The 13,862-nt window shown below is 40.4% G+C and overlaps 2 protein-coding genes across 2 annotated transcripts; one reads left to right on the top strand and one right to left on the bottom strand.

Annotated features, from left to right (window-relative positions):
* The first annotated feature begins 385 nt into the window (after positions 1–385).
* Positions 386–7,837, top strand: tada1 (transcriptional adaptor 1). The gene is made up of 8 exons (XM_034137862.1): positions 386–470; positions 1,361–1,452; positions 1,549–1,614; positions 2,547–2,641; positions 2,772–2,984; positions 3,981–4,132; positions 4,253–4,409; positions 5,850–7,837. Exons 1-8 carry the CDS (start codon positions 388–390, stop codon positions 6,000–6,002), a joined length of 1,011 nt encoding a protein of 336 aa, XP_033993753.1. The 5' UTR covers positions 386–387; the 3' UTR covers positions 6,003–7,837.
* Positions 7,838–8,185: 348 nt separating this feature from the next.
* LOC117488775 (transcription factor AP-1-like) lies at positions 8,186–10,158 on the bottom strand. Its single transcript, XM_034137863.1, has one exon. The coding sequence runs from the start codon at positions 9,820–9,822 to the stop codon at positions 8,875–8,877; it is 948 nt and encodes a 315-aa protein (XP_033993754.1). The 5' UTR covers positions 9,823–10,158; the 3' UTR covers positions 8,186–8,874.
* Positions 10,159–13,862: the final 3,704 nt, after the last annotated feature.

Raw genomic sequence — 13,862 nt, 5'->3', positions numbered from 1 at the left:
GCATTTTCTCATGTAATGATGCTCTAAATATTGTAGCCTACTTTTTGCCGAGCTCTACCTCAAACCTTGCCCCATCTTCTTTGGCATTGTCAGTAAAAAAAAGTATGGAAATGTTGTTCGAAATGTATTATTTAGCATTCTTTATCAATTACAGAATATTAGAGGAAAATTAATATCGTGAATCTATTGATTATTCTATCCACTTTTCTTTTTTTTATCTTAGCTTACTTATGTGAATGTATTTGGTGTTTAACAAACGCAATTTGGTAAATAAATGAACTTGTTTACGTCCTGTTCTTCAAAAAATGACATACTTCAATAAAGTTTGGAGATAAAAAAAAAGGGAAGCCGCTGTCGCCGCCTGATGACGTCCATGTAGGCCTGTTTATGGACGCCATGGCAGCTCATGCTAGCGAGCTCGAGATTGCAAAGAAGAATTTAACTGATGCAATTGGCGATAATGTCAAGCAGTGAGTAAACCGTTATATCTGCGTGTTTTTCTGTATTTGGTGTTTGTTTTTGTATCTTTTCCTTCTTGCTTTGCTGCTGAAATCTGAAGTAATTTGCCATTAACGCTAGCTAATAGCTATGTGGAAACTAGCAGCTTGCTAGTGTTTGCAGCCTGTCTGCTAAGCAACAGTTATCATTAAGCCACTAGTATTATTATACCTTTATTTAATATGTGCTCCCAGGAGGAAGAAATGCAAAGAACTTAAGTTGTAGGTTTGTATGAATACTGCTTGTGTATCATGAATTGGCATCAATTCAACTTTGTAGATTTCTCCTAAATACACCACAAGTGGGCATTAGATAATGCCTCGTTTGCATATTTAAACAAAAATATTTAATAAAATATTGTAGCACAAAACATTCCTCAATGTGATGAACTGGGGAAGTGTCGTGGTATAATTCATTAGATAAATATTTTAACGTTTTTCACCTGTAGTGCCTTGGAAAATGTAATATCTTTTTTGAATGCAATTATTTTTCTTTTAATGCCTGTTGACGGTATTTTTCTGAGATATATCCAAATTCCTTCTGTAAAATAAATTTGACTCTAATATATCAAACAAAATTAATCTGGCTTTATCAAATGTTTAGATTTTCTTTTCAGAAAATGTATGCAAATGATCACATAAGTTGATTCAAACAGCATTTCAGAAAACGTGTAATAATACAAAACAATACAAAACAATTGTCTTTATAATTAAATTAGGGTATTTAATAGTGATTTGTATTTTTTATTTACTCTGTTCTGACATTAACATTTTTTATGAAATTAAAGGAATACTGTAAATGAACCTTAGCTCTTAGAGTAAGATGTTTTTATTGATGTTGTCTTTGTTGCCTCTCCTCGCAGTTACTGGGCGAACCTGAAGCTTTGGTTCAAACAAAAGATCAGCAAAGAGGAGTTTGACATTGAGGCACGTCGTCTGCTGGCTCAGGAGAATGGTTAGTAAGCGCAACAAATATTTATGGCCTATATTTTGAATATAAAAAAGTTTAAGCTATCTGAATGGCTTACATTGTATTTTCCTTCCTCTGCAGTCCATATTCACAACGATTTTCTCCTGGCCATCCTCACACGCTGCCAGATCATCGTCTCCACACCTGGTACGTTTTTTTTTTTTTTATATATTTTTATTCAGATTTTGCATTGTATTACAAATCAGTACAAACACTCACTCAGCCCTTACCCCCAAACCCACATACACATCCACAACAGGGAGGGTGATGTAAGCGGTAATTAACACAATTAATTTTTAAAAAAGGGATAAAAGAGAAATCTAAAAAATAGATATGAAATATAATTTTAATCATTGGTGCACAGTAACAGTAGTAGCAATTGTAATTTATATATTTATACAATTTAAAAATGTGTAAGTCCATGAGGCGCAGAGATAGGTTTCTCAAGTATTTTACAGTATCAAGTCGAGTGCTACATGGACACAAGACTAAATGAGTAAAAATGTGAGTAATTAATGAGATGGTCTAAGGATATGGATATATGACAGATACAACCAAATGAATACAGTAAATGACCAAGTAGATTTAAGATCAAATCAAATAAAAACAATAACAAAATTGCAAATTGCCTGGACCAGGTGGTGACCACACATACACGGGTCTACGGCAGCAAGGCCGGGTATAACTCTCTGAAACTGCACAAGAGTTCTGATTATATTACATGTCAAAGATTAATTTTTTTAAACTTGTACTAGCACAATCTTTTGTACATTAACTAGCCAAGTTTATGTTTTACATTTACTTCAATACCTTAGGTACTGCATTATCGTACACTTTGAGATAATAAAAAGTGGTTAAGTTAATTTGTTTAGTGATGGAATAGCAAAGTGTGTGAAATAGCATTTGATGAAAGACATGTTTTGCCCACCCACTGCAAATAAGCACATTGTTGGGTGTTAAATGTATACAAGCCTGTTAAGGGATATCGATGTTGTCTAAATGTGTCTAAAGGGACCCATTGTTTTAGATGTAATCTGCTGTTTCTTTTTGCTTCTTTTGTTCCTTTTAATGTCCACTAGAGGGCGCAGGGCCGTTACAATGGCAAGGTGGCTCTGCTTCAAAGCCTGGGAAACCAAAAGGAAAGAAGAAATGTTCCTCCAGACAGAAATTTGATGTAAGTACTTATTGTCAGATGGTGACTGCTTAAATAATGTTTATTTTATACACTAGTGGCATTTAATCAATCAGTAGGTGCATTCTTATTGTATCATTTTGATCTCTGTGTCTGTTGATTGCGCCCTCAGCATCGCTTCCAGCCTCAGAACCCCCTGAGCGCCGCCCAGCCATTCAGCCCCCGCGAGGTGGGGGGTGAGGAGGAGGAGCTGCGCCTCAGTGCCCACACCCTGCTGCTGCCCACGCGGGGCCAGCTGGAGGCCCGCATGATGGTGACGGCCTTCGAGCTGGGCCTGGACAACATCACAGAAGACGCCGTCAGCAGCATGACCCACGCTGTCGAGGTTTGTATCAACTGTCTGCTCCTGTGAAAGGTGCAATGTGTAAGATATGACCAGAAGCAGTATGCTTCAATTCAGCCAGAGAAAACCCCAACATCAGGGTGTTGATCCCAGGAGACTGATCTCCACACTGGATCCGCAATGTGTAGCAGAGAAACATAACAGGCACTTAATACCCAAAATAGTAAAAGCGTGGTACAGGAATAAGTCCTAAAACCAGAGAATTAGTTTAATTATTTTCCAGTTACCTCGTCTCGATATCACTGATTTTTGGTTAGATTCCTGAAACAAGGTATGTAGTAAATACAAGCTTATGAGATTATCACATTTTTATCTACGTCAGTAAATCCCCCACTCCTGAATCTAGAAGATTCTATGAATCATAAAAACAGCAGTTGACTGCAAGTGACTAAATGACAATACTAACCGTCATTACGCCGACTTTAGCTTAGCAATGGTAACGCACAGCTATTTGCATTAGTTTCTTAATAGTCAGCGTCAGCTTTTTACTTATAGCTATTGTATTTACGCTTCAACTATTATAAAAGTGGTGTTAACATCTCGAGACTAACCTTCCTGCAAAAAAAATATATATATACACGTGTCCGCCACAGATCCTTATTTTGCAATACATGTTGTCAGATTGAGGAAATTCACCAGGAGAGTTTTCTTGACTAATAGAATGAATTCTGGGGGTTGGAGCTTAGACTTTCCGACTCAATTTTAAGGACCACCCTACGTGAGGCTACACTTCTAGGTTGATGAGGGAGGGGTAAATGTTGTTGGAATTAGAATAAAATTCACCAGGAGAGTTTTCTTGACTATCATAACGAATTCCGGTGGTTGGAGCTTAAAATAAATGAATTCGAAAATGTACATGGCACTAAGGACCACCCTACTGCAGATGCTTCAAATAGATGGAGGCATATATATTTATTGACACCTCTGTTAACCCAGGAGATTTAGCAAAGCTTGACCTTCTGCTCTGATTTATTTCAGCACCACTTGAAAGACGTCCTGACTGCTGTCATCACCCGGAGGAAGGCGTACAGGCTACGAGACGGACGCTTCCCCTACGCCTTCGGGAGTGATGTCACGCCGCAGCCATATTTAAAGAACAGCCTCGCTGCTTACCACAGCGTCACTGAATGGTAGGGACCACTGTGTTCGCTCTCGCTAGCTGATAAGCAATGTGCAGGTTCAATACAAGAGTTAGAAATAATACTGCTCACATTGTCAGTCCATATTGATTTCTCTTTTTTTTTCTCCAGTCCCCCTCCAAGTGCTTCCCTCCCTGCTGGCCCGCCCCCTCAGGTGTCACCTGATGACGCCGAGCAACAAGCTGTTCACTTATTGGCTTGTTCTGCTGACAATTTCCCCGCGCCCCTCCCTCCAATCAACATGTTTGATCTCCTCGAGGCTTTACAGGTAAGAGACACAGGGGATGTCAGGATACCAGATATTTAGTTGTCAATAGCGATAACGGTGACATTTTCTTGAGATTCACAATACCAATTTGTTACCACGTTAAAAAAAACTAAAATAAAGTGATGATTCCTATGTATTTCTTTATAATGGTTTGCATAGTGGTTCTACTTAGAAAGTTAAAATATTTGTTGTGTTGCTGTGAAAATAATGTCTGTATTCTCAACCCAAAACTAAATTTTACAGAAGGACATTTCAAATGTTCATTATATTTTTGGGCCACCGTCTGTCTCCAGGCCTCACAATACCTGTGGAAACCGTACTGAGGTGTCAAATCTTCTTGTGACATTCCTGTAAGGGACATATGCTCATGTATGATACTGGTCCTAGCATCTTTAACAGATTTAGCACTTAGTATTGAAACAACCAAAAGGAAACTTATCAAAGCATTTTTTATATTCAAATGAGCATATATTTTCAACCTATGGCCATAGCTGCATTATTAGTAAGCTCCAATTAGTAATTGCTCATTTTAAATGCTTTTAAAATAACCTTTTATTATCAACCTCCTACTATAAATATTTGTTATCAGACTAAACCTTCATGTCAGGTTATAGTCCACCGTGTGTGAATGATGTCAGAGGAAGGCGGGACTACCAGCCTGACTCTTCTCGAACAAGCCTTCAGATTGTAGAGGAGGGGGCGGGGAGGAAGGGTTGGTTGAGGACAGAACAGCCAATTGCTAAATGTAATTGCAATAGCATGGTTTCAACCAGTAGAGGGCAGTTGCTTTACATATTTATGTAGAATTCTTTATATTAAAATGTAGACCTGAATACTTCAACAACACTACTAAATACCAATATACATAGTTTTAAAAATAGGTATGTGCTTTGGTTTTGAGAGATTATGGGTGTTTCTCAATGTCGAGGAGGCTTGCTTGGTAGCACATGTACCTCCGAGTCAGATGCTTCAGAAGCGAGGCAAGAATCCTTCCTAGCCTCGGAAAATGAAGAATTGTGGAACAGGCTAACAGGTGTGCGAGGCCCCTCCTTAAATGGAGCGCGATTTTTGCCAAAGATTTGGAAGTTGGTCCGTGCGCAAAGCATTGTGGGGATTTTAAGACCGGAGTCTACACCTTATTATACATCCATGAGTCTACACATGTGCAGCCTCGAAATTTCCCGCAACGAAGTACGCCGGCCCCGGTAGAATTCCAAGTATCCTGGACATTGGAACAGTCCTTCGGCGGGACTCGCTGACGTAGTATCCTTGAAATAGTGGCTCTGGAGCAGCTTTCCTCGACATTGAGAAACACCCTATGAAAGATTTTCATTGGACATGCGCAGACACTGCTATGATCGCTGATTTTTCTGGCATGCCCAAGTGACCATCAGAGGTGTGTATGCTTAAATGTCCTCCTGAAACTCTTTTCTGATGCAGGTTCACCACGGTGTGATGCCCTCCCACACCATGTACGCCCTGAACATGGAGCGCATCCTGTCGCGGCTCTGGCACCCGAGCCACGAGGAACTAGAGCAGGACCATGTCCACCGGCAGCGCCTCGCCGCCAAGGAGGGCCTGCTGGTCTGCTGAGAGCCTCTGACAGGACTGTGTGTGAACTGTGGGTGTCATCAGGAACCAAACACATTGAATCCCATCATGGAAATGGATGGGAAACATTGTGTCATTTTTTGTACAATACCTGGAAAATCACATCCCTGTTGCACAAAGGGATGAAGCGCGATTCGAGCAAGATGAAACAAAACCTGTTGGACAGTGGACACAGATTTGGTCTGGCAAATTATTTTTCCTTTGTTCTTCCAGCCATATTGGCAGTTAACCATCATTTGAAACGGTTTTATAGTGAGAAACTGATTCTGTGGAAAATGTAGGATCTTCCATCGGCTACAAGCAGTGTTAATGACTTGGAGCACCACAACATAGGCCTGTCACGATAAATACTTTGTTGGATGATATATTTTCCCGGAAATAATTCCCAAAACTGATATAACTGAATAATTCATGCCACTGATATAATAATATAATAACATAATGCTTCCGAAAGCCAAAAACAATTTAAGTATATTCAGGCATCAGAAGGTGAACAAATATTTAAATATTATGAATAAATGAAAGAATATTAAACAAAAAACGCTCAACCACGTACTACGTAAAATAGACCTAATGAGCAATGTCTGCGTTATTGAAAACAAACGTGCATGTAAACAATACCGGCAATATCAAAGAATTGGCAAAAATGATCAAACTAATGTCAGAATATCTTACGACAAGCCCATAACGGTAATATTATTGAGGTCTTAAACATATATTGTTTGTTTAATAATATGTCGACGATAACATAATTATCATGACAGGCCTACAACTACCGTTAGAATATGTCCTTTCAAACAAAGAACACTCAAGCTTTGTGTACATCAGGTAAAAACATTAAAAAAAATATATATCACCCTGTACATTACACGCAGCTGTTTTCACTTGTTTTGGCTGATTAGGCCTCAACTCAGGTTAAAGCGGGAGACAGCGCTTTAATGGGAGTAAGGTGAGGTCCCCTGACTCGATGCACCAATTGGAACGATGCAAATTTAAATTGTTCCGCCTTGCAACAGGTATGTCAATCAAGCGCTGTCAGCACAGGATTATTGGAGAGGTCTAATCAAGACATAAGTGAAAACACCTGGGTAGGTTCATTGTGGGTGTGTGGGGCTCTTAAAGGGGAATACTGCATAGATTTAAATTTACAATTTTTCTTTTTTCTAAAGCCAAGGAAAATGGTATTAATATTCATCAACATGAGCTACTTTCTCAAAGCCAGAAACCAGAGAGGTACATCTCAAGCCTGGTGATGTCATCAGGTGGATGATGTCATCAAGGATAAAGTCTATAGTCACTCCATAGGAAATGAATAGGAGACTGGTTTTCTGGACCCATTCAATGTTTATTTTATTTTATTTTATTTAAAAAATAGTTTAATTCTATCGTACTGTTCTCAGTTGTGAAACAGAAAATGTCCCCTGGGTGCTCCTAATGTGTCGTCTATAACATCTTCCACAATTCATTTTCCATGGAGCATGTTTACTAATATTTGTTGACCTTTTTGTCATAACACTCGCCCCTCATGAATACACTTTTTTTTTTTTTAAATGTCTTTAAAGTATTCCTAAAGCATTTACTGGTGTCTGGTTTAAAGGTCTGTGTGCATCCATCAGTGTTGGTCCACAATGTGTATGCAGATGAAGCTAGATTTTTTTTGTTATTTCAGTGCACTTGAAGATGTCTCATTGCCATGTTAGTGGGCAGCATCTAGTTCAGGTTGTATATACATTTGTACCTTTTCTTTTCTACTAAAACCTTATTTTGTAACTCAACTACAGTGCAGAAAATAAATAAATCTCATTTTTGTACAAGTAGTTTAAAAATTGAGAATATTCCTTGCGTTAAAAGACTTGTGTTCCTCGTAATACTACTAGAGCTTGTAAACAATTGTGCTTATGCTTAGGGTCCTCGGCAGCTGTAGCGGTAGGACGGTGAGTCACCCGTCCCAGTGCGCATTGTGAAGTCCTCTTGCCATATATGGCCTCCTGCTGCTCACTTCCGACACCTCACCGTCCAATCAGCGGCCGAGTAGCTTCACCAGCCATTACACAGTGCACTGGTGACTCAATATCCCGTCCGCCCCAGTTCCTTCAATAACAAACACCTCATGTAAATGCATTAACACACTATTGAAGAGTAAATTATTCAGATAACACACATCACGCGTGTCCAACATTTTATTTCGTCCTATTTACATTTCTGAAGTGCTCAAAAGACAGCGTACAAATATTATTACAAAGTGTTATTTCGGGTCTAACATTAGTTACACCTATATCACAAAGTTGTATGAACATAAAGGTTAAGAAAGTAAGGCAGTTTTTCAGTTGACGCTACACACACCTATTAGAGTCCTTGCGAAAAGGTGTGGGACATGTTTGTGTTAGTGTTACTCTGTACATAATGTAAAGTCGCTGGTGGGATGCTCAGTGCTTGACTCGATAAGCTGCTACTTGACAGGCGACAATTCGTTCACATTGTCCATCTGCAGTTTGAACGAAAAACAGCCTCTGGGTGTCTGTGCATGGGACTTAAAACATTTAAAATGAGCTTAAAGTATTGCCACGTTACCTTGGCTTGACTGAATACAAATATCATGTAGTTTTGAGTGAAAAAATTAAAAAAATGACAGAAATATCTAACAAGTCACATCAGAGTATAAGCTCTGTCCGTATTTGCTCTGTAGTAATTCATGATCGCACTGACCATTCACAACAATTGTCAGTCTGTATAGTCTGCAGAAACTTAGTGGATTCAGCCTGAGTGGAAAATGTGTTGGAGAAATGAGCTGAGGCCACTCTAAGCTGCATTTGGTCCCCAAGAAATGTCCCTTGGATATTTTTCCCTTGGCAGTCTAGTACGCTTGGAGCTGCTGCGTCAGAATAAGCTGGCAGCCGCTGTTGACGTGGTCCATGACCTTTTGCTTGAGCAGAGCCAGCTCGTCCCGGAGCACGTTAGCAGAGGAAACCAACTCCGTGTTTTGGTTCTTCAGGTTTTTCACCCTGTCCTCCAGCCGGGAGATTCTCTCCAGCTTCCTTTTCCGGCACTTGGACGCGGCCACCCTGTTCCTCATGCGCTTCCTCTCCGCTTTGATGCGCTCCTGGTTCTCCATGTTGATGGGGGAGAGCGGCGGGGTGTCGCCGGACATCTCGGGCACCGTCTGCGGCTCCTCTTTGAGTGCGGAGAGCCGCGCCGCCGCCCGGTGGTGGTCCATGTGGTTGTGGGACGGGTAACTTACAGGGGGGTGCCTCTCGCTGGAAGCAGGTGCAGACGCAGAGCCCACAGACCGGCCGAAAGCCCCTAAATTTGTGTACTCTGGTGGGTCGCTGCGCACCGTGCAGCTGTAGGGAACCCCGCCGCTCTCGGACGCAGCAGAGCCGGACACCATGCTGTTATTAGCGCCGGTCTGAGCGTCAGGGTGTCCGGCGGGGGGCTGCTGGTGGTAGTGGAGCTCAGCCAGTGCTCTCACAAACCCCTCCGCGAACCCCTCCTGCTCGTCAGTGATGTTCTTGGAACATACGAACTGAGTCGGGGTGGGAGTAGTGAGCCCGGTGCAAGACTGTATGATCAGTCTCTCCAGTTCAGGCGAGGCCAGCTTCAGTAAGCCCACGTCCGGGGACGTCAGGATGTCCAGGGCCTTGGCGCTCAGCTGGGGCTTGAAGTTTTTCGGGTCGTTCAGGTTTAGCGTCATGGTCTGTTTCAGGGTTTTGGGGTTGAAGCCATACACCGTGGGCCCGTCATGGTGGGAGCTGGAGGCATTCACTGCTTCGTCGTAGAACGTCGCTTCCATTTTCCTTGACATAAAGTTTCTAAATGTAAACAACTGAAGGGAGGTCTATTCTCCTTTTAAATAACAGTCGACTGTTCACATGTGTCCTGTGACTCCCTATCTCTCGACTGTCTTGTGATAGTGTCCGCCTATTGTTGAAGTTCAACTCACTTTGACAACTTCGTGTCCTGAGAAAACTTTCCTCTCGTGAGCCGCGCTCTCAACAACAAAAAGGGTTGTTCCCCCGCTCGAGCCTTCCGTGTTTTCACACCTGAAAATATCCGCTTTGATTGTTTCTCCTTCCCAATAAGCACAAACGATCCTGAATAGGGATAATACTTTCTATCACTTCCAACGTGGAGACGAACTTTATCCACCTCTAAGCTGCAGCTCTACTGAAAATAACAATGATGTCATTTCTACGGCCTCTGATTGGCTGGAGACGGTAATGTGGGTGGGGTATGTCTAATGACATGCAGGTTGCTCTGACAACTAGCCATATCCCCGCCCCCCGCGGTGGCTTCTGGGATTAGGTAATGCAGTCGGTGGAGCAATGTACTCTGGGATTACGTAGTGCTTTTGAATATTTAGTTACCCGCTCAATTATTAGTTACCCAGCATCGTGAAGTGAGGGCTTTACCTTGAAAAACACACAACAGCAAATCCATGTTCCTATATCATATGTTTCTGATAAGAAACGTCAAATTCTACAAATCATTAGATAAGAAAAAGGGTAAATTCCGTATCAAAGTCCATTGTCTATACAGGCTATAGCTAAATCTAGTTATGAATTAAAAATGAGTGCTGTTGGCTGTTAAAGTAGTTAGGGGTTAGGGATGGAAGAAAGAAAATTAGGTCACACCTGCAACAAGAGCTCTTTTGTTGTTTTAACAACGCATTTATTAAAATATATCTATCCTTAAGGCTTGGAGGATGATCTGTGTTAAGAAAGCACAATTAACTTTATTTGTCCAATTTTACATGTAGCCTATAAGAAATATGACAATCTTTTCAGTACCTCTCAATACACTAAACAAACGCACAGTATACAGAAATATATATATATAAAATCAACTAACATACACTCCATAACCTATGTAAACTGAACTGCTCCTGTAAACTGTACTGTATTATATCATGTCGTGGTATCATTTACCACTGTAAGGAGATTAATTCATATTTGTTTACAGGTCTAAATATTTAGCCAAATTCAATCAATCTTTATTTAGAATTTGAGGAAAAATGTAGGGAATGCATCATTTTCTATTATGTAGAGACAATAACAATTAACCAGGTAACAACACATTGAAAACAGAACACACATTAAACAGATAGCCTACATTCAATAGCGTAGTAGTTTATGATCATGGTTTTAAAATGACCAAGATACAATCGTGTTAAGATTTTATGGTGTTGTAAAGTGTGTAGCACAAAAACTGAAAGCAATTTTTTCACATTAAAATAAGTATTCTAGAGGTAAGACCGATATAATACAGTCCACTATGATTACAAGTCACTAGGAGTCACTGCTTTAATTCAAGTGGAAAAAACATCATTACATCTAAAAGGTTATAGTGAGTGAAGTGAATACTTGACCTAATGAGTTGGTGGTGGTTTATAATTTTGTCATGATTATTGTAACAAAGAGTTATGTACATTTATGATTGCTTTTAAATATCATTTTAAAGTGTTAAAAGCTTTGAATGAATGGATCAATTAAACTAATTGCATTTGTTGTTTATAAAAAATATCATGATATTAGCTTTAATTACAAAAAAAAACCGCTTGTGTTTAAGGTCCATTTGATCTTTGCTATACTATACTTATTAAAGCTGCATCATAGCCTTCCTGTGCAGAAAATATATATGAATAATTCTGTGGTTGAATCTCATAGGTTAACGTGAAGCTACACTAATGACTGAAGGTCTCTACAGCTGCAGTCCAGTCTGTCTGGCCTCCCCCCCATTGTATTATTCAACATGTTCTCCTCAAGCCAACTATAAATAAGTTAACAGCCCCAGACAGCCTGGGAGAACCAGAGCTGGCTGAGGTCAACGCTCTCCAGATGACATGCTGTCCTCACAACACGGCTGTGCAACACCCATTTGGAAGTATTTGACACCCTGGAGTAGAAATCCAGAGCTGGAATGCTTCAGAAACTTTTGTGTCAAATACCACAGCAGTAATGAAGGCAAAGAAACAAGGCCTACATATTTTCTTTCTTCTACTCTCTTCTTGTAACATGACAGATCTACGGAGGAGTATAAGGGCCAGGCATAAGAGAGAAAAAATGAGGAGTAAATATTTGTATATTTTTGGGGCTTTCAGTATGTTTGCCACTGCCAGGCATGAACTAAGTAAATTAAGGATGATGTTCTTTTATAGGGGGGTGCATTTCCAGGAATAAAGCCAAAATCATGAGTTCAAAAACCTTTTTCAGAACAAAGTCCAAATGTTTAGAAAATTGTTAAAAGAGAAATAATGTTTTTGAATTTTGAGAATGAAGTTGAAATACAATTTCAGGAACATAGTTGAAATGTTGTGAATGAAGTTAAGATGCTGAAAAAAAGGATGAGTTGTGAATGAAGTCAAGATGTCCAGAAAAAAGTTGATAGTTGAGAACAAGGTCGAAATGTCGAGAATAAAGTCGAAATGTCATAGAAATTCGAGATATTCAGAAGAAAGTTGAAATGTCCAGAATAAAGTCAAGACGCTGAGAATAAATTGGAGATGTGAAACTATAGCATTAGCACCTAAACTGAAAGTCTGACTTTATTCTGGACATTCCAAACAAAAATCTCCTCTCATTCACTTCCCTAATGCCTGGCCTTTATACTCCTACATACAGGGCAGCTTCCAATATAACAATAACTATCTGCACCCGCTCTGTGTCTCTCTGAACATGTGTTATAGGCCCACTGAGGACTATTTCCCTATCAAAGCACCGCTGTTCCCCTGCTGTGTCCTGGCTGTGTCCCGGCTATCCTTCCTGTTTCTCGGTCAGTTTTTTCCCTTCTGCTGGCCTGATGGGGTCGCTTTTAGATAACAGCGTTTCCTCCTCCCTGCCCGGGCCAGCTGTTTCCACTGCATGCAGCTTTCTAATCAGTAGTTTGTCCTGCCTGCCTCCCAACAGGCCTGCTTTTGTTGTAATGAGGTGGGACAGTCAGGGTCCATGGTAACATCCCCACCTTTTCATGAGAGCAAAAACACAGAGAAAGACTATATATGCATGTGTTGATGTACTATTGGCGTGGAGCAGAGACACACACACACAGAGAGACAGATTTCAAACACTGTCCGCACAGTGTTTGTTGAAGACCATCTGTTTCTTCCTGTCCCGCTGCTTGGTTTTCCTCTGTACACCATCTCTGCTGATGATTCCAGGTCAAAACACGCTGATCACAGCCAGCAACACTTCCTTTAGACAGCTGTTGATCTCCTCAACAAAAACATAATAGGGGAAAGTGACCAGACGGGAAAGTTTGACAATTCTTGGTCAAAGCCAATGTTTTTGATGGCAGGTTAATGTCTATGCCAGGGCTATTCAATTAGTTTGGAATGGGGGCCGGTTGATGAAAATGATCCAAAGCAAGGGGCCGGGAAAAAGATGGCTTGAAATATGAGCAATCATATTTAAGAGCTTCAGATACAGTAAATACTCCAACAGCATAGTGGAGTGCATATATTGTGTTTAATTCAATCAAACAACATAGCCCCAACGCCTTTATAGATCTAAATGGCAAGTTCAGAACTCAGTAGGCCTACATGTTTCATTTGATTTCATTTAGGTGAAATGATCTAATCATTCACGCAGAGATGCAATCAATGACAGGAGTTGTCACTACAGTATAGTAGGTGGGTTCGAAACCCGAGCCCGTCGAAGTTTTCAGGCATTGTCTACCCCTCTATCTCTCAATGTAACACCCTCTCTGGAATAAAGGCACTATGGCACAAAAAAAAAAAGAAAAAAAAATCTTAAAAAAAAAAAATTGATTACTTTTTAACATTATACTCAAAGGGCCAGTAAATATCACCCCGGGGCCGGATTTGGCCCGCGGGCCGCCAATTGAATA

Source organism: Trematomus bernacchii, unplaced genomic scaffold, assembly GCF_902827165.1.
Source record: "Trematomus bernacchii unplaced genomic scaffold, fTreBer1.1, whole genome shotgun sequence".
Taxonomy (NCBI): domain Eukaryota; kingdom Metazoa; phylum Chordata; class Actinopteri; order Perciformes; family Nototheniidae; genus Trematomus; species Trematomus bernacchii.
This window is presented reverse-complemented; position numbering and strand designations above follow the sequence as displayed.